The sequence below is a fragment of the Gopherus evgoodei genome, chromosome 5 (genome assembly GCF_007399415.2).
Source record: "Gopherus evgoodei ecotype Sinaloan lineage chromosome 5, rGopEvg1_v1.p, whole genome shotgun sequence".
In the NCBI taxonomy this organism is placed as follows: domain Eukaryota; kingdom Metazoa; phylum Chordata; order Testudines; family Testudinidae; genus Gopherus; species Gopherus evgoodei.
Genome location: NC_044326.1, coordinates 62,190,140 through 62,210,586, shown reverse-complemented (window position 1 = coordinate 62,210,586; position 20,447 = coordinate 62,190,140). Strand labels below are relative to the sequence as shown.

The 20,447-nt window shown below is 41.0% G+C and overlaps 2 protein-coding genes across 11 annotated transcripts in view; one reads left to right on the top strand and one right to left on the bottom strand.

The window, feature by feature from the left end:
* C5H4orf47 (chromosome 5 C4orf47 homolog) overlaps nt 1–13,607 on the top strand; it is a 40,473-nt gene extending 26,866 nt beyond the window's left edge. For 6 of the 7 annotated variants that reach the window (XM_030563044.1, XM_030563047.1, XM_030563043.1 and 3 more), the window contains one exon: nt 920–1,911. In XM_030563044.1, coding sequence (XP_030418904.1) covers nt 920–965 — 46 coding nt within the window. In that variant the 3' untranslated portion in view covers nt 966–1,911. Of the gene's footprint in view, nt 1–919; nt 1,912–12,915 lie in introns of those variants that run through there. The other variant, XM_030563045.1, reaches the window with a different exon arrangement.
* On the bottom strand, nt 1,903–19,103 carry CCDC110 (coiled-coil domain containing 110). 4 transcript variants are annotated; one of them, XM_030563022.1, is made up of 7 exons: nt 18,963–19,103; nt 18,772–18,876; nt 15,726–15,778; nt 15,014–15,079; nt 12,027–12,137; nt 7,835–9,980; nt 1,903–2,794 (listed from the first exon to the last, which is right to left on the bottom strand). In XM_030563022.1, exons 1-7 carry the CDS (start codon nt 18,982–18,984, stop codon nt 2,607–2,609), a joined length of 2,691 nt encoding a protein of 896 aa, XP_030418882.1. In that variant the 5' UTR covers nt 18,985–19,103; the 3' UTR covers nt 1,903–2,606. The 4 variants fall into 4 exon arrangements, with proteins under 4 accessions (XP_030418882.1, XP_030418883.1, XP_030418884.1 ...); XM_030563025.1 differs by lacking the exon at nt 1,903–2,794 and adding an exon at nt 7,088–7,380 and having other exon boundaries at nt 18,963–19,102; XM_030563023.1 differs by lacking the exon at nt 15,014–15,079.
* Between the last annotated feature and the right edge of the window lie 1,344 nt (nt 19,104–20,447).

Here is a 20,447-nt window from a genome sequence, read left to right as displayed (position 1 = left end):
AGACTAAACCAGAAGCTGCTTGATGCTCCACATTAACCTTTATTAATTATTGAAACTAAGGCCTGTCTAGACACAAAGTTGAACTGTTTTAAAGTGGTACACATCCTTTTCCACTGTGGATGCAGTTATACTGGATAAAGGTGCCCTATACAAGTATATCTTAATCCCCTTTCCATAAGATAAGCTGTTATAAGGCACCTTTGTACTGGTATAACTGTGTCCACACTAGGGGTTCTACCAATATAACTATTTCAGTAAAAAGTTACACCTCTATTTGAAATAGTTATTCTGGAACAAAAAACATGTTTAGACTACGCCTCAAACTTTAAAGATGCGTAACTAGTAGTAAAGTGCCATTCATTGCAGCCAGACGCAGGCAGAATGGGCTTGTTGGAAATAATAGACAAAAAGAACTATTAAATCTGACATAAGCACTAGAGAGAAAGATGGAATATAGTATTTCAAACTATCTCCCATGTATTCCATCCTAAAGAAATCTAAAGAACGCAGTTTAATTTATTTTCTAATACTATTCTATTGAGTTTGGGGAGGTAATGGTGATTCCAAACTTATTCTGTGAAAATCACAGCTCAAAAACATTAAGAAATGCAATGAACAATGTTTTATCAAAATATCCCCTTTCACATTGCTTTACAAGTCTTTGTTTTTTCTGTGAAAAGCTAATGTTCTGATATTTAGATCATGATCCTATAACTGAATTTGCTAGCATGGATTCCTGCATTTGTTCAGAGCCTTATTGAAATTAATGGGACTTTCCATAGGTGCAGGGATCCATGCCTGTGAATCCTGCTGCAGAACTGGAGCCACAGTTTGTTTTGTTTTAGCAAAAGTTGTCTTTAGATCTAATATACTTGTTATTGGCACATCTAATGGAAGCTTTGTTTCACTTAAATTTCAGATCACTAAATGTAATGAACTACAAGACTACACACTTGATATATTAGCTTTGAACAGTGGGATAAAGATTACACTTCTTGGATTTTGTAAACTGTAACAATTCAATGATTAAAGGGCATTTGAAATAAATAAAAGTTTTGTGGAAGATAGAATTCAGTCAAATAAGGCAAACCCAGATTTTAATTGTATCCTAGTTGAGACTGTATTTTATAAATATGTAAACAAAACAAACACATACATTATGTACAAATATATGTTTAAAGTGTGAAATTAAACTATATTAATACAAATTTTATAGTTTACTCATATTGTTGGAGAGGTTTATACATCAAATATACACACCAAAAAGTATTTTAGATTTTAAGTTTTTATATAAATGTTATGATGGTGGCATCAATAAGTAGCAATTTCCACTTCTGAGATGAACATCAATATTTATTAATCAGATAAAATATTGCCTAAAGAAAAGGTATGGTTTCCCTTTAGAAAGAATAAAGATTGGTATTCATCTTAACCAAGCCAAAATGCATTACTGTATTTGGATTGTCTTCTTCAAAAGAATACGCCTTCTGTTAAGATGGCCTTCTCAAAATAGACACCATCTCCCATTGTTTACAAAAGGGACTGAGGCCACAACCTGTCATAGCAAACATGGCCACCATCTCCATTCATCCGCACTTCACAATGCTCCTCTCTCTGCCTCTTGACAGCATAAGGCGCTGTTATCTTTCTTAAGGGCAGTTTGGCTTCACTTCCATTAAGGGGAAAATACTGAAAAAAATCTGTTGTGTCTTAAAAAATCAGTTTCTTATAACCTGAGACCACACAAACTTTAACCCCTTCTTAACATAATTCACCTGGAATTGGTATAAGGTCCAATGCAGTGTAGCCACATCAGTCCTAGACTATGAGAGACAAAGCGGGTGAGGTAATATTTTTTATTAGACCAACTTCTGCTGGTGAGAGACAAGCTTTCAAACCACACAGAAAGCTTGTCTCTCTCACCAACAGAAGTTGGTCCAATAAAAGATTATTTCCTCACCCACCTTGTCTCTATAAGCTCCCAGGTATTCAGAACAGTTTGTAAGTGTATCAAAGCTAAATTATTACAAAAATCCACAAAGTATCCAACTTGAACATTGAGATATACAAAATTGTTACACGAAGATAATGTTTTTATGTTAACGTGTATTAGAAGACTCATTTTAGTATCAAAAGTATTCTTGGGCTATCCTACTACTTTGTTATTCACTGAGTAATAGCCTCCCCCCAAATAAGTAAAAATAAAAGAAAAAGTAAATAAAATTGAGACTGAACATGATGTTTTTTCAACATTTAATAGTATGAAAATGAAAAGTAATGTACTGGCCAGGTCTTTCAGTCCTTACTTAGGCAAAATAACCATTGAGATCAATAGAGGCTTTGCCTGAGTAAAGTTACGTAGGACAGGGCCTCCTAGTATTTATATATTTTAATTGATATGGCAGTTTTGGTGTTTTCCAGGTCCACAGACATGAAGCATGGTTCATTTCTTTTTTAATTTCGAAGTTTTTATATTATTGAACAAGTATTAGTGATAGTGCTGTCCTTTGACGTTTTGATATCATCTTCATAGGAAATATCAGAAAGATATATGGCCAATAATTTGGAGGCATTCATCATTGCTGAACTCTCTAGATTCAAAATCACTAGATAGCAGAGCAAACAGTACTGTATGTCTTCTTGACTGCAGTTCTAAAACTTGACTCCTTGATTACAGATGTAGTGCAGCTGACTGAAATAGCACTATAGTGTTTCTTTACATCCCTGCTCATCTTATCTTTTTGTAACTCTTCCTCTTCTAGCTTCTTTCGTATTTCGGCAATCTTTCCATTCTCTAACAAATTAGAAACATTGGAGATTTAATTAAAACTTCTAAAGCTTAATTTAAAAAAGATCTATTGAACTTTGTTAGTAGAGATTTTCACAGCTGTCAAGAATGTGGGTCAATCTGATGGGCTTCTCATGGCAGTTACTGCCTTTCCTGGTATACAGTTAAGTTGATTGGGGCAGGAAATGTGTGTGTTCCTATGTGTCTGTGTTGTGCCTAGCACAGTGGGGTTATTTCTGATTGCCAACCATAATGGGGCCACTTCTGGTTAGAGCTTCTGGATGCTACTGTTTATTATACAAATAAAAAGTCTGTAGCTCATCTTTTCCTAGCTTCATGGTACTTTCTCTGGTAGAATACAGGACTTCCTCGGAGGCTACCTTTAACTTCTGCTCCATTAACTATCTAGTACAGTAACTCCTCACTTAAAGTCGTCCTGTTTAATGTTGTTTTGTTGTTACATTGCTGATCAATTAGAGAACATGCTCGTTTAAAGTTGTGTAATGCTCCCTTATAATGCTGTCTGGCAGCCACCTGCTTTGTCCATTGCTTGCAGAAAGAGCAGCCCATTGCAGCTAGCTGGTGGGGGCTTGGAACCAGGATGGACTTGCAGCCCCCCATCAGCTCCCCTAAGATCCCTGTGTGGCAGCCGCCCAGCAGGCTATCAGTTGCTGGCAGTTCAGCTGTCCCTCCTCCCACTGCCATGTGCTGCTCCTGCCCTCTGCCTTGGAGCTGCTCCTGGGAGCCTCCTGCTTGTGCGGGGTGTGTGTGTGTGTGTGTGTGTGTGTGTGTGTGTTAATGTCAGGGTGTCCCTTCCCCCTTGCTCCTGTCCTCCACTTACCCCATCTCTATAAAGTGGAGGTGGGGGACACGACAGGGTTCAGGACAGAGGGAGATCGCTGGCAGAAGCTGCGGCTCAACTTGCTGAGCTACTTAGAGTGGGGTCAGTGTACTTAAAGGGGCAATGCACATCTCTCTCACACACACACACAGAGTGTCTCTGTCTTTGTCTGCCATGCTGTCTCCCCTCCCTCCATTTGTGCTTCCTTGTAGAGTGTGAGGCTACATTAACAACAATGTGTTAAGCCTTGAGGGCTCAGTGGAGTGCTAGTTCATCATTTAGCAGTAAGGCATTCCCTGGAAAATATCCCATCCTCTGCCACCCTCTGACTTCACCACCTCAACCAATCTTCACGATCATCATTGCTGTGTATAGTATTAAATTGTTTAAAACTCTGTGTGTGTGTGTGTGTGTGTGTGTGTGTGTGTGTGTGTGTGTGTGTGTGTGTAAATAACAGTCTTTTGTCTGGTGAAAAAAATTTCCCTAGAACCTAACCCCCCTATTTACATTAATTCTTACGAGGAAATTGGATTCGCTTAACATAGTTTCGCTTAAAGTTGCATTTTTCAGGAACATAACTACAGCGTTAAGCGAGGAGTTACTGTATGGAGAAGACATAAGGTGCCACAGTTATACAAATACATAGTAATAATAATGTCATTTTCTCTGCTCCCTCCCACTAACGACAGAGCCAGTCACCTATCCACTCCACAGCATGGCCCAGATTCTGATCTCGATATCACAACTATAAATCTGGACCAACTCCATTGAAGTACATGGAGTTACTCCATATTTTCACCAGAATTAAATGTAATCAGCATCTTGTCCTTTCACTTCAGTAACTCAAGGACTGAAAAACCTAACGTCACTGCTGCGTTTAGGTCTTCAGTGTGGTGGCATAATACCACTGTCTATCAGTAGCAAAATTATTCTTTTAAAACATGCTGTTCTAGAAGTATTTAACGTCAGAACAAGAAGACTTTGGGCTTGTCTACACACTGAAATAAAGTACTCTACTGAGCACTAACATGTTGTGCATTAATTGGTCTGCCTAGACCAGGGGCGGGCAAACTTTTTGGCCAGAGGGCCACATCGGTTTTCAGAAACTGTATGGCGAGCCGGTTAGGGGAGGGGGTGGGGCTGCCCCCTCATATGTCACCCCCCGGGACCTCTGCCCCATCCACACACACCCTGCTCCCTGTCCTTGACCACCCCCAGAACTGGCGCCCCTGACTGCCCCCTGCCACCCCATCCAACCCCTCTCATTCCTGACTGCCCCCTGCCCCCATTCAACTCCCATTTCCCACCCTGTGACCACCCCAACCCCTATCCACTCCTGCCCTCTATCCAACCTCCCCACTCTCTTACTACACTGCCTGGAGTACCGGGGGCTGGCGGTGCTACAACTGCACTGCCCAGCTGTAACCAGCCACGCCATCGCCACTGCACAGACAGAGCACCGGGTTGGGCTGTGCTCTGCAGCTGCACTGCCCCAGAAGCTCACAGCCCCGCTGCCCAGGGCATTGCGCTGATGGCAGAGCAAGCTGAGGCTGCGGGGGAGGGGGAACTGCAGGGGAGAGGCTGGGATAGCCTGCCCAGCTGGGAGCTCAGGGGCCGGACAGGAGGGTCCTGCAGGCCAGATGACTACCATAGTTTGACCACCTCTGATCTAGACCATGCTGATATGCACTAGACTAGAGAACCTTTAGTTTCAAACAGCACTACATTAAAGTGCACCAGCAGGGTCTGCAGGGACCAATTAATGCACAACATGGCAGTGCGCTTTAGAAATCATAACCCTATAGAGTGCATTACCCTACCATATAAACAAGGCAAGCATTTTAATCCACTTTTTAGTCATTCATTAATTAACTGTACTAGTATTGTATATAAATAAAAACGCTAAAATATATTTATAGTATAGTATTATATATCAGGTATATAAATGCTCTTTTCTCACTTCAGCTCCAAATATTGGGGTGTGGTGGTGGCAACGAATACTTATCTCTAATGGAATTCTCTGAACAGGGATTTTGCTGAACAGGCAATTTCTTCTATACACCATTAGATTTGCACATTCAAAGTTTTGAATCATAGGGAAAGTCAGGGTAAATGGCATATTGGGTTAGGGTACTAGCCTTTCACCTCTGGAGGCCTAAGTTCAGAGTCTTTGATTTAGGTTACCATTATTAGTAGTATCTATATTACAGCTGTGCCCAGCAGTGCCAGTCAGGACAGGGATTCATTGTGCTGTACAAACAAATAAGAAGATAGTCCCTACTCTGAGAAGCTTACGATGTGAGTGAATGTCACATTCGTTCTTTAGTCCTCAGTTGTCCATCACACCGTTTGAAATGAGTAGCAATCTCTGCACAAGTGGTTCAGAATAGCAGGTGTGTTGCTGGTCAAGGTTAAGCTGTGGTAATTGATTGTATTATGATGTTTGTACAGCACGTGCCTACACTAGACCTTGCTCAGGACAGATCTGTTAATTTCTCATTTTCTTGGGAAGTAAATCTACTCACACACACACAAAGAGTCACTATATGTCTTGATACATCTACTGAACATTAGGTGTCCTCTCTCTCATTTCTGTCCTCTGTGGTAGATGGAAAGAAATGAGTGCCACTTGCACTACATGAAGAAAAGGTATGGTAAATATGAGTCTCCGGAGGGAATTGATAGGACTCCAGTTTCTAGTTACCTTGCTTTATTTTTCATTCAGGGATTTATTTCATAGAACCCTATTTATTGGTGACTAAAAATAATCCCTCAAAAAATAAGGTCTAGTGGGCTAAAAATGTAAACTACAATCCTCCCATCCAGGCTGTAGAGTGACTACTACACAGATACTACTTCAGCCCCATAGTTGAAATAGTGTGTGGTATTTCTGTGACACTCTTCCCTCTCTCAACTCCATGGGCTATGGTAACAGGAATATCCATACAGTAATGGAATCCCACAGGCCCCCTCCCTTCCCCCTACATATCTATGGCCCTCTCTTGGCATATATCTGCAGCAGGAAAATGAAATTTACTAGCAAATGGATCAAGACATATTTTAACTAAATCATTAAAAAAACCCATTAGAATCTGGTGTAAACAAAGCCATTGCTATTTAAAAATGATAGTTGGTCATTGATAACCATAAAGCAAGACTGGATATCTTTCTAAACCATATGTTCAGATGAGTATATAATTTAAATTCAAATCCTTGGGCTCGATGCAGGAATAACTGGGTGAAATGCTCTGGGCTGTGTTAGGCAGTTTGTCTAACTGAAAGATTACAAAATCAAGGGGGGCAGATCCTCAACTGGGATAAATTCTAATAGCTCCATTGATTTCAGTGAGGCTGTAACAATTTACATCTGCAGAGGATCTGCCCCAGAGCTGCCGGGGGGGGGGGCAAGTGGGGCAATTTGCCCTGGGCCCCTCAGGGGCCCCCACGAGAATATAGTATTCCAACTTTTTTATGGAAAGGGCCCCCAAAATTGCTTTGCCCCAGGCTCCCTGAATCCTCTGGGCTGCCCTGATCTGCCCATATGAATCTATAAAATACAGCTAAGGGTCAAGTGTTCAGAAAAGTATATGGGAAATTTCGTATTGTGAAACTTCAAACAAAAAGGAGCATTTGTTGAACGGACAACTGAAAACTGAAATAAGTGAACAGCAGAATTTTTAATTGGTTTAAAAGAAAGAATGTTTATTATAATTTCTCTGAAGCAAGACTGTTGTAGTTTAACTGGAATTGCCTGGAAAAGAAAGACAGTTTTCTTTAAAAAATAGTGGGAGTAATTCCTTTTAAGAGATACTTCAGGACAATTAAAAAAACCAAGCACAACGTATCACTCTCAAGGTTCAGTCCAGAGCTCATTAAAGTAAATGAAGTATGCCTTCAATAGGCTTTGGCTCAGGCTCTCCTTGAGGTTTTGTTTTATTATAATAAAAATCATGTGTGTGTTATGTAGAATCTCCTTGTTTGGAAATAAAAAATTCTTAAATTAAGCAACGAAGACTTAACTGCTTCAGGCTTAAAAAAAAACCAAAATACCTAGAGTTTTCCTAAGCAGGGAATTCAAACCAATGTACAGCGTGGTAATGAGTTTGGTAAGTAATTTACCTAAAAAGTTAATTGGTGCTCAAACTGGGTAAATTAAAATTAAAACAACACTTGTGCAATAAGATGTTGCGAAGTACAGCACATACCTTGTGGATTGGATTCTAAAGCTGTATACCTGTAATCAGAAATTTCTTCACAAATTTCAGTGGAATACATGGAGTGATATTTTTCCTTGCCTGAAATGTAACTATGTTTATGCTGCTCATTAAACAGAACTGTAATTTGGTCCCTTAGATTAACATAATCTTTATGGAGGTGGCGAAATTCAAACTGCAATACATCCCTTTCATTTTCTATTGTCCGGAGATGGTTTTCCATTAGTAAATGGTCTTCATTTAATGTTCTGATGTTATTTTCATATTTGTAAGTATCTTGTTTACATTCCTGCAGGTTTTTTTTAAGAACCTGATTGTCCTCTGTGATATTTGCTACCACTGTTGATAAATTCTCCCATTCTCTGCTCACGTTTAACAAGTTAGTCTTCAAAATATCCCTTTCCGCTTTTGTATTTTGAAGTTCGGTCAAGAGTTTCTCCTCTGTGTAAGCTTTATCTGACTGGACCTTCTCAAGAGCCTGCTGCATTGTTTGTCTAGCATTAGCACATTCTTGCAATGTCATTTCAAGCTCAAACTTTTTGTCTTTAAGTGATTGCATTATGTGAACAAGAGTCTCCTGTTCAGATTTCATTACATTTTCTTTTTCTTTCAGTTGTCGTATTTCAGTCTGATTTTTTTCAAGTTCTTTTTCAAGTGAGTTATTTTCTTTTGCAAGCTGGGATGTTTTTATTTCTAGTTTCTGATTTGTTTCTTGCAACACTGAAGATTCCTTTTGCAAAGATTCTAGTTCCGCAAAGAGCCTATCTTTTTCACTGATAACAGCAATCATATTTCCTTGTGCTTTCTGGTTATTAATTTTGAAGTCATCTAATGCTCGCATCATACATTGGTTTTCACTACAGAGTTGACTCCTCTCTCCCTCAAGAGTTTTCTTTTGGTCTTGAAGTTCTTTGCATTTCTTTAACAACTTTTTCACTTCTTTAATACATTCTTTGCTGTCTTCTTCTGATTTAACTAACCTGACTTGCATGCTTTTCTTTTCTTCAACTAAATCCTTAATTTGCTTCTCATACTGTGAATTTCTCTCTCTTAGAGACCTTATAATAACAGTAAGAGGTTTCATTTTTGACTTGAGAGTTACATTTTCATTCTCAAGTTCCATCACTTTCTTTTGCAAGTGTTTAGAATCTTTCAGGGAATTTTGTAACTCTTCCATTTTTGTGGTGTACTCATCAGCTCTGATTTCATTGAAGTTCTGATTTCCAAGCTTTAGTAACCTTTGGTTTATGATTTGCAGCTGCTTTTCTTTTTCTTTCTGTAGTTTCTCTATGTGATCGAACATTAGTAATTTATCTTGCACTGTTTTAGAAATGACATTTAACTGGAACATGCCAACATCACTGTCAGTGCTACGCAATTCTTTGTTTTTATTCTTGGTTTCAGTTTCTGTTTGTGTACTGCATGTAGTTATATGTGAAGAATTCTGTGAGCTGTCACATTCAGAGTCTTTATTAAATTCTTGACCAAGACTCAGATTATTTCCTTTAAGGGAAACCAGAGCAACATGCAAACTGTCTGCCGATTCCTCAGATTCTGAAATTTTCCTTGATGTTAAGTCCACATGTAATTTCTCTCTAGATAAAAAAAGAGCAGATTTTTCTTGGTCTTGTTCTGACATATCATCAAAAACATTACTTTGACTACCAGAAATATTCTGATGTCCAAATGCATGTTCTAGTTCCTGTTCATGAGACTTTTGAAGTTCTTCTTTCAATGGCGTGATAGAATAGCTAAAGTTGTCTATTAAATAATGTTCATCACTATATTTGAGAAGAGGCACAGGAGCTTTAGATTCGTCCAAAATTACTTTCTCATTAGGAGGCATCATACTTTCAGCCTCCAAATTAGTACAAGGTAGAAAACATTCATATTTGGCATAATCCTTCGATTTACAATCATTTTTTAGAGCAATCATAGTTTTGTTTTTAATTGGTTCTACTGAGTTTTCAATCTTTCCAGTTGTTACAGCTTTTAATGAAATCTGATGTGAAATATTTACATCACTGATCACATTTCCAAAGATAATATTAGAATTTGCTTCCACAGATTGAGTGCTACAGAGTTTATCAAGATGAAATTTCTTCTTAGACAATGGTGTTTCTGGACTCCCCGTAGGCTACAAAAACCAATAACAATCATGCTATAATGGCTATAGTTTTTCACAGTACTGGAGGCACAAGACAACAAATTTGTTGTAAAGACTATGTATCATGCAAAACTGGTAGAGATTTTATCTGCCAACAATCTTTCTGTCTAACGTAAGGAAAAATGTATTGAGACTTAATCTTTCCAAGAGAATTCAAAAGGGGAGATCACAATACTCCAACAAATTGAAGAAATTGTATTGTGGGCCCCATTTCATTTGTCAGAGTCTTCTGTTTTCTCTCTGAAGCCTACTAACATTGCATACAACACATAACCATTTTTCCAGAAAGCAAAGCATCCTATTAGCTATGGAGAGGAACACTATTTTAGAAAAGGCCTGTTCCACAGCACAGGGAGTCAATATGTTTTTTTACTGACTTCACTGCATTCTGGATCAGGCCCAAAGTCCTGACTCAGCATGTTGAATCTTCTATGAACATTTGCAGCAGGGGAAAGACAAGCTGTCATAAACAGATAAGAAAAGTTAATAGCACAGAAGTACTTTATATCTCTTTGACTCTAAAGGGTTAACAAGTTCAGTAAGCCTGGCTGTCACCTGACCAGAGGACCAATCAGAGGACAGGATACTTTCAAATCTTGAGGGAGGGAAGTTTTTGTGCTGTGCTGTTAGTTTTGGTTGTTGTTCACTCTGGGGGCTCAGAGGGATCAGACGTGCAACCAGGTTTCTCTCCAATCTCTCCGATACAGGCTCTTATAAGTTCAGACTAGTGAGTACTAGGTAGATAAAGCGAGTTAGGCTTATGGTTGTTTTCTTTATTTGCAAATGTGTATTTGGCTGAAAGGAGTTCAAATTGGTATTTTGCTGAAAAGATTTTAATTTATACTTGTATACTTAGGCTGGGAGGTTGTTCCCAGTGTCTATAGCTGAAAGACCCTGTACCTATTCCATTTTTTAAAAATTTACAAAGATAATTTTTACTGTTTTTTCTTTCTTTAATTAAAAGCTTTTCTTGTTTAAGAACCTGATTGTTTTTTTTATTCTGGTGAGACCCCAGGGGACTGGGTCTGGATTCACCAGGGAATTGGTGGGGAGAAAGGAGGGAAGAGGGAGAGAGAGGCTGATTTCTCTCTGTGCCAGGATTACTTTCTCTCAGGAAGAGTCTGGGAGGGGGAAAGAGAAGGAGGGAGGAAGGTGAATTGTCCTCTCTGTTTTGTGATTCAAGGAGTTTGAATCACAGTGATCTTCCAGGGTAACCCAGGGAGGGGAAGCCTGGGAGAGGCAACGGTGAGGGAAATGGTTTACTTTCCTTGTGTTAAGATCCAGAGGGTCTGGGTCTTGGGGGTCCCCGGGCAAGGTTTTGTGGGGACCAGAGTGTACCAGGCACTGGAATTCCTGGTTGGTGGCAGCGCTACAGGTTCTAAGTTGGTAATTGAGCTTAGAGGAATTCATGCTGGTACCCCATCTTTTTGGACGCTAAGGTTCAGAGTGGGGATTATACCATGACACAAGCTAATGACCAAATCTTACACAACTAGTCCCACTGAATTCAATGGGACTACTCAAGTAAGGCAAGCAGGACTTGGTGCTAAATCTATGTTTAAAAATATGTTGTTTATCAGCACTTCACAGGAGTGAGACAAACTGCCCTCAGACACACATACAAAACCCTCATTGCATTCAATAGGAGCTGTTCCCTTAATACAATCTGAAGCTTTAGTATAGTTCGGAGGCCCTGGTTGAAATCTTATTTACAGTAGAAAAGAAACAGTGCTTTAACCATGTTGGTGGACAGTCTTGTTGTTATTAGGTCCCCCAACATGACTGTTGTTGTAGGCTTCAATTAGTGTTCTCTTAAGATAGAATTATGGTGAACTTGTACTATAAATAAGACCATTACTTATGTTAGGGAAGGAAATTACCATGGGTATGTTTTGTGCCCAGAATGTCCCTTTGCTTTGATTATGTTTTACCGAAAACATACAGTTCTCAGGAACAGCAATCCAACAAAATATTTTAATGTACAACTCAACTGTAGATAAGGATTAAGTAGCATACCATAGCCATCTCAGGAGGTGTGCCGGTCATCAGAAGCTTGTCTGGGCTACACTGTGGAGTTTTAACGTCAATTATATTTTTATTCAGTATCTCACTGATTTCAGATTGTACCTGAAAAAGATGCATGGAGACTGTTAATCTTTCAAAGACATCTACAGAAAAGCATAGAATCATATAATCACAGAAATGTAGGACTGGAAGGGACATTGACAGGTTATCTTGCCCCATGCCCTGCATGGAGGCAGGACTAAATATTATCTAAACCAGGGTTTCTCAACCTGGGGGTCAGGACCGGGTTGCCAGAATGTTTCAAAGGGTTGTGTGGCAGTTCCTGTGCTGGCTGGGCTTGCCTCCCTGGTCCAGGCACTGCAACCTCTGGGGTCCCAGTGCCTAGCCATCATGATGACGGGAATCCAGATAGGCCAAATTTGAATGAGTGGCACTGCAACCCCACGAGCCATGTCACAGCTCCACTCAGAGAAATTTGGTCCAGTCAGAGGGATGGGCCAAACTGGAGTGGCACTGCAACCCTGGAGTGGAGAGCCAAGCCCAACCAGCCCCACAGCACAAGAGCTGCAGGAACCGCCACTGTGGGGTAAGTGCCCACCAAGATCTCTGACCAAAATCACCCCAGGGCCTCCACCCCCTCCACTATTTACTGGTTGTGTCACTCTGTACTTCAAAGCAGCACTGGAACCCCCATATTCACCACTGTCATATAATTATGATATGTTTTGTATAAAGTATGCCTTGTGAAGTATCATTTTAAAAGTCTGGATCTGTTGAATGTTAATATCCTATTGGATTGTATGTGCTATCATTGTATGTGAAGTTACGAAGTTTTGCTACATGTGTGCTACTGAAATATGTTGTGAACACCCACAACCAGCCTTTCAGGTACAACAGTGGAGTAGCCAGTTATGCTGATGTCCGATTAAAGGGAATCCACACTCCCAACAACCATCCCAGAAAACTTCTGAGAGAGAGCATGCATACAATGGAGATCGCTTGACCCATGTCGTAGCAAAAGATCTTTCCAGCAAGCTGGAAGAAACTATAAAGGAGGGGATGTGACATCATGAATTGACCCCACTCCCACCACAACTCAACACTGGAAACACATCTGAAGGACAAAGACTTTGAACTGGGGAGGGTTGTCCCAGGCTGTGTATCAAGGAACAATACCATCTGTAAGGGTGAGACACTGCTTGATTCAAATACTGTTTAGTTTATAGAATTCATACTGCAAATTTAATTTAATTTGTTAAGTAATTTCTTAGGTAAACAACACTCCAGTTGAGGCCTTATTAATGCTGAGTAGAGTGGAAGAATTACTTCTTGTGTCTTACTTACAACATTCCTGCTAATACATCCCAGAATGATGCAAAAAAAATGAACAACAGTATTATATTGCTGACTCATACTTAGTTTGTGATACACTAAAACCCCCAAATCCTTTTCTGCAGCATTCCTTCCTAGGCAGTCATTTCCCCTTTTTGTATTTGTATAATTGATTAGTCCTTCCTAAGTATAGTACTTTGCATTTGTCTTGAATTTCATCCTATTTATTTCAGACCATTTCTCCTGAGTGTCAAGATAATTTTGAAGTCTAATCCTGTCCTCTGAGGTCCTTGCAACTCCTCCCAGCTTTGTGTCACCCACAAACTTTATAAATATGCCATTATCCAAATGATTTATGAAGATATTGAACAGAACTAGACCCAGGACAGATCCCTGTGGGACCCCACTCGATATGCCCTTCCAATTTGATTGCAAAACATTAATGACTACTCTCTGAATATGCTTTTTCAAACAGTTGTGCACAGCACACCCACCTTATAATAGGTTCATCTGGGCAATATTTCTCTAGTTTATGAGAATGTCATGTGACACAGTGTCAAAAGCCTTTCTAAAGGCAAGATCTATCACATCTACTGCTTCCCCCTATCTACAAGGCTTGTTTCCCTGTCAAAGAAGGATATTGGCTTGGTCTGCCATGATTTGTTCTTGACAATCCATGTTGACTGTTACTTATCAGCTTTCTGTATATGCAGAAATATTTCATTTTCGGAAGAGACACAGTTGATAAAGGATTACTCTCTCCACATGAAAACAAGACTAGATGGCTAAGCTTATCTTTTCCCTAGGCCTGTGCAAATGGATGGCAGGGACAGGGATCAGTAGTTCCACTATTAACGACAGTGTATAAAGTTAAGTATATGATCAGTTCTTTGCAGCATCATGACCTTATTTTTTTACACTAGAAAGTGAGTTGAAAAACTATTCCTGAAATGTTAGCCTAGCATTTTTGGGTAAGAAGTGTTTTAAAGGTATGGGCCAAATTCTGCTCTCTCTTAAACTGATCAGGAATAACTCCTTTGAAGTCAGTGGAGTTATTTCAGATTTAAACCACTGTGAAAGAAGACTTTGGCCCCCTCTCTTTTTCTAATTCAGCTCCTTTTCCCTTGCAACATAGCCTGTTTTGAGGTCTTCCTTGCCACTGTGATTAGTTCAGTGCAAGAATCTAGATAGAATGTATAGAATAAACTACCTTATGAATTATTTTATCATATATTGAGTAGCAGATAAAACACATATTTAACATGCACAGTAAGCTAAATATAGCTTTAATAAGCTAAGTAACTGTAATGTTCTTTTAAATTGTGTATAATAAAAACAGGATCCTGATTCTTAGGATAAAATATATTTCAGCTATTGGCAATACAGCTTAAATGATCATGTCTATTAATTTTATAAGAATTAGGAAATTCATTTTCAGAGAATCAGCATAATCTTTGATTTTTAACACAGACTACAGTGTTTAACAGAGCTATTGGTTTGTTTAATCATGTTTTGTGCAAAAGAAAGTTGTTTGGTTTGAGACTTTCGTTAAGATACCCTAAAAAGTAAAAAGTACCTAAAAAGTTGGTGCAGGAGATTGTTGGATTTTTCCTTTTATTTTAGGAAAACTTAACTTCTGCTCTTACCATATTAACATTCAGCAGAGTCTGTTGCCGAAGTGCCTGAAATGATTTCAGCTGTTGTTGAAGGATCTACATTTGTAAAATGAATAATAGAAAGCTGTGAGGTTTGTACAGATTGAGATGAGTTAGAAGAACTCTATTGTATGTGCATTTTCCCTTTCAGTTCTAGATTGCCAGTTTGGACCCAGCCTCACGGACTAGTGAGAAAAAGTTTTTACTGTCCAATGGCTATTTAGTGGATTATCTGAAATAAACTGGGAGTTTCCAACACCTTTCCTAATCAGATTCATTTGGAAAAAGAATTCCTGTGTGAATGAATCTGAATTGGATCACAAGCATTCACAAACGCAATGAATGCATGAGCTAGAGGAATGAATATAAATTGGGCAAAAATGTTCCTAATTTGCACACAGTTTGCTTAGGAAGTGTGTTCCCAACTAGTGGAATAAGGGGGAAAAGGAGGTAAGAGACATTTTATGGACATACTCTAATAAATCAGGTTAAAAAAGGTACAAAACTTGTTTATAATTAAAAGAAAACTGCAGTTGAAAAGATATTTAGTGGCAAACTCCATGGCCTCAGACTTCATCAGCAAATTGGTCTTCCTGCTGGAAACTTTAGCACTATATACAGTTATGGATGTACTGAAACAATCAGTTTAGTTATTAAGCTTCAAAAATGTTTTCGGCTAATAATTTGGATCAAAGTAGCATACTTTTAGTGCTGATTGCGGTTGGATTTGACCTTCTATTCCTGATGTATAATTATCTGAAAAATAAAAGCATCAAACCTACAGTTATAGTATCTATAATTCACAGTCAGAAATCTTAAATGTCTAGTAAGAGACCAATGAGAGAGAGAGAAATCAGCTCTGCACTGGTGCTCAACCTGGGGAGGAGGGGGAAAAGTTTGTTCCTTCCCTATCCTGGCATCTGCTGATGATTTAATGATGGCTTGGCTGTTTCCACAAGAAAATGATTCTCAGCCTTTGGATGGGCAGAGGATGATTCTCCCTTCCAATCCCACCTCATTCAAGTGGTGAGACACCTTCCCCAGACCACACCATGCTAACTTAAATTTCTCTTGGAAAAGCTAACAAGTGTGTTTGTTAGTGTTGCCAACTCTCATGATTTTGTCTTGAGTCTCATGATAATTATTATTTTCCTTAAAGCCCTGGCTCCTGGAGTCAAGTGGATATGTGATGATTTCAGCCTTTATTCCTAAAGAAAAAGTAAGTTTCTAGCCTTCGTGGCTATGGAGAAAGCTTCAAAATATGACCTGAGTCTAAAAGCTCAAAAAGCAGAAGGCAAATAAAAAGACCACCAAATCTATTATTTTTATATAAGCTCATGATTTTTTTGAGCCTGACTCATGATTTTTTAACATTTGGGGTTGCAGTATTGGTGTTAGCTTACTCCTAGGGGACCCTTCATCCTATTGCATGTAGTCAAGTGAGAGCAGTAGGCAGCAGAAGAATGAAGCGGGGCCCAAACCATTGGTTTAATCTGGAGAGTGTGCCTTTAGGCCCTTGCCTGTTTCATTCTAGTCCAATAGCTTTCAACCTCTGGTACATGGAGCCCTGGGGGTCTGCAGACGTCCATACCGCCATTCAAAATTTGTTAGGGGTAAGCAAATGAAAAAAGGTTGAAAACCACTGCTCTAGTTCATGAGGAATGTCACTTCAAAACATGCTTCTGAGAACTTGGCTGCTAACTTATGACTTGCTGTTCATTTGCACCTACCCACGAGTTCCTCCAGTCCTTCAGCACAGGGCCCCCTTCAATTTGTTAGGAATTTAAGCTTTTGTTACAAAAAATAATTCTAGGTTGTGAAGAACATGTTATGACTGCCCCACATACAGCAATGCCTTCCTGGGTATGCATCATAACTATAAAGGGAAGGGAACAGCCCTCCTGTGTACAATACTATAAAATCCCTCATGGCCAGAGACATCAAAATCCTTTTACCTGTAAAGAGTTAAGAAGCTCAGGAGACCTGGCTGAAACCTGACCCAAAGGACCAACAAGGGGACAAGATACTTTCAAATCTTGGTGAGGGGAAGTCTTTTGTTTGTGCTCTTTGTTTTGGGGGTTGTTCGCTCTTGGGACAAAGAGGGACCAGACATCAATCCAGGCAAGGCATGTTAGTCTTATTTTTGTTTTCTCAACTTGTAAATGTTTCTTTTTGCTGAGAGGATTTTACCTCTGTTTGCTGTAACTTTGAACCTAAGGCTAGAGGGGGTTCCTCTGGGCTATATAAATCTGATTACCCTGTAAAGTATTTTCCGTCCTGATTTTACAGAGATGATTTTTACCTTTCTTTCTTTAATTAAAAGCTTTCTTTTTAAGAACCTGATTGATTTTTCCTTGTTTTAAGATCCAAGGGGATTGGATCTGGACTCATCAGGAATTGGTGGGGGGATGGAGGGGGGATGGTTAAATTCTCCTTGTGTTAAGATCCAAGGGGTTGGATCGGTGTTCACCAGGAACTTGGTGAAAAAGCCTCTCAAGGCTACTCAGGGAGGGGAAGGTTTTAGGGGGAAAGAGGTGTTCCCGACACTGAGGAATCTGGATGGTGGCAGCGAACCCAGATCTAAGCTGGTAGTTAAGTTTAGAAGTGTTTATGCAGGTCCCCACATCTGTACCCTAAAGTTCAGAGTGAGGGGGAACCTTGACATGGTGGCAGAGCGGTGGGATCATTTTAAACCAAAAGCCAGTAGGATTTTTTTTCTCCTTTCTAGCTGCTTAGAAAGCAGCCTGAAGGCAGAGGTGTTAAGTTTTTTTTAACAAGGGTCTTTGTTAAGAGAAGACTTCAAGCTGTGAGCAAGCAGCCAGAAAAAGGAACATTTACAAGTTGAGAAAACAAAAATAAGACTAACACGCCTTGCCTGGCTGTTACTTACAAGTTTGAAATATGAGAGACTGGTTCAGAAAGATTTGGAGAGCCTGGATTGATGTCTGGTCCCTCTTAGTCCCAAGAGCGAACAACCCCCTAAACAAAGAGCACAAACAAAAGACTTCCCCCCACCAAGATTTGAAAGTATCTTGTCTCCTTATTGGTCCTTTGGGTCAGGTATCAGCCAGGTTTCCTGAGCTTCTTAACCCCTTACAGGTAAAAGGATTTTGGTGTCTCTGGCCATGAGGGATTTTATAGTATTGTACACAGGAGGGCTGTTCCCTTCCCTTTATAGTTACGACAGTATGCGTGCAGCTTAGGATGCTAGCAGGAGAGGTGTGAACTGCTCCTATTCATCTCCCTGGTGTGTTAACTCTGAAGACCAATTATGACAATTTAAATGGCAACACTGTTAATTGTTTCACTGCTGCCCATTTTGGCAGAAAGACCCAGTGCTCCATCACTCATCCCCATAACGGTGACTCCTCTGCACATCCTCTGCTGCAGGTGCTGCTCCTGGCCACTCTCCACTGGCCTGGCTTTGTTGGCACTCAGGGCTGTTCATTACACAGCAGCCTCTGCCTTAGTATCTGGGGTGATGCTGCCACATTTCCCCAAGTTCAGGGGTTGATCCCCATTTGCCTCAAGCTAGCTGTGTGCATTCAAGGAGCCATGAATATATGTGTGGTGACAGTGGTGGTAAGAGCAGGGTGATGAGATGTCATCACACTGGGAGGATGCAATGACATCACACCACATCACAGTGCGAGGATGCAATGACATCACTGCACATCATGGTGTCCTCCCCTTCCCCTGGGGCAGATGCCAATGGGGACCCTGCATTTTGGGCACAGGGGGAATCGTACCCGGTCCTGCCTCCTCGCAGCTGGCCAGGTCCCCGGAGACGGAGATCGGCAGGGGGTCCGTCTCCTGCCCCCTGCTCCCGCCGCTGCTGTCCCCGCAGTCCTTCTCTGCAACGCAGACAGAATCATCATCCTCTGTAACTGTTTGCGCCCGCCCGAGCAGTTCCCCGACCCGGCTTGCGCGTGTGACTCACTGTGTCCACCGCCTTGTCTCATCTTGTTCTGCGCCCGCCCGCACTCGCCTCTTCTCCTCTCACAGACCCGGACTGACCGGTTGTCTGCCTCCGTTCTCGTTGCCACTTAACTGTGCTCCCGGAAGCGGAGGCTGTGCAAGGCAGGCAGCCGTTGCTCCCTGCTCCCGAGGCACGCGCGCCCCCTGGAGGCCACGCGCCCCTCCAGCTGCTAGGAGCCTCGCGCCGCCTGGTGGCGCAAACTCCCCTGGAGCTTTCGGTTAGCCGCAGGCCGAAGGGAGGGAGCTCGCTGGCGGCGTCCGGCGCGTGGGGGGCAAGGGAGGAGCTGGGTCTGTGCTCTGTCAACGGCCGTTTGTGGAACGGAGGCAGGTAACGGTGTATGGCGCCCTGCACAGTGGGGGCTGGTGCAGGAGGATACGGGGTGTGGGGGTGCTGTGGGGATGGGCAGTCTGGGAATGCACAGAGAACAATCCAAGTGTATTGCACTGAGCCCTTTGGTGGAAAGCACATACCTTGCCCTGCAAACTGTGCCTGCTCTCCAGTCCCTGGCAATTCCCCCTGCACCCAAACCTCACCCACTTAGCAGGACCCCACTGCTGCCAACTCACCCCTCTGGGTGCTTTCCTGAGTGTCCCAGCTGCTGCAATCAGGTCACAAGTGTCCTTAAAAGCTAGCAAGCTGCCAGCTCTCATGGTGCAGAGAAAACCTTGACTGGGACCCCAGAAGGCTCCAGCCCCAGCCAGGAGGCAACACAGAAAGAACCCAAGAGCTATTATTTTGTAAATCTCATGATTTTTGTCAATAGTTTAATGATTTGCTGGGACTTGACTCACAAATAATTGGAGTTGACAGTACTCCAACACAGTGGGGCAAGTGAAGATGTTTCTTTCTCTACACACACGTGGGGATTTTCTTTCGCCCCACTGCCCCTTGTAAGTCTCTTCCCTCCCTCTGCTGAGGCCAAGCACTGGAAAGCATGCTGTCCTTGTACTTTTCATACATAATTTTTCACACCCTGTTGTTGATAATAAGCCCTGGGAAATTTTAAACAAATGTCATTCCTTGTCAGTTTCTTTATCTCAACTGCTCCTACCTCACTAAACTGTTACCGCAGGCAGGCAGGCTTGCGTTAGCAGTGGTCGGTACCAAGACTGACTTAGTAATGCATGTTTTTTTTTTTTTTTTAAAGAACGTAATCATATTTTATTTAAAGAAATAACTTAAGAAATTAATCTGAACTTTGATTCACTTTCTTATCTCTCTGCCTATTTAAGGATATTATATGGCTCCAATTACTGTAATATTTATGTGCCTCCCAATCTTTAATGTGTTTATCCTTAAAAAGCCCTTGTGAGGAAGGGAAGTGTTACTGTCCCCATCTTACAAATGGGAGCTGAAGCACATACCAACTAAGTCCTGGATGCTCAATGGCATTCAGGTATCCAACTCCCACCGAGGATCAGGACCTAATGGTATGTCTATATTGGA

What these genes read in the sequence shown, in the direction of transcription:
- CCDC110 (XM_030563022.1), bottom strand. Translation starts at nt 18,984, where the DNA reads ATGAGACAAGGCGGTGGACACA. An exon ending in CACCTCCTGAGATGGCTATG is followed by an intron (nt 9,981 to 12,026) that starts GTATGCTACTTA and finishes TGGTTTTTGTAG; the next exon opens with CCTACGGGGAGTCCAGAAAC. An exon ending in TTTAGAATCCAATCCACAAG is followed by an intron (nt 2,795 to 7,834) that starts GTATGTGCTGTA and finishes CTAATTTGTTAG; the next exon opens with AGAATGGAAAGATTGCCGAA.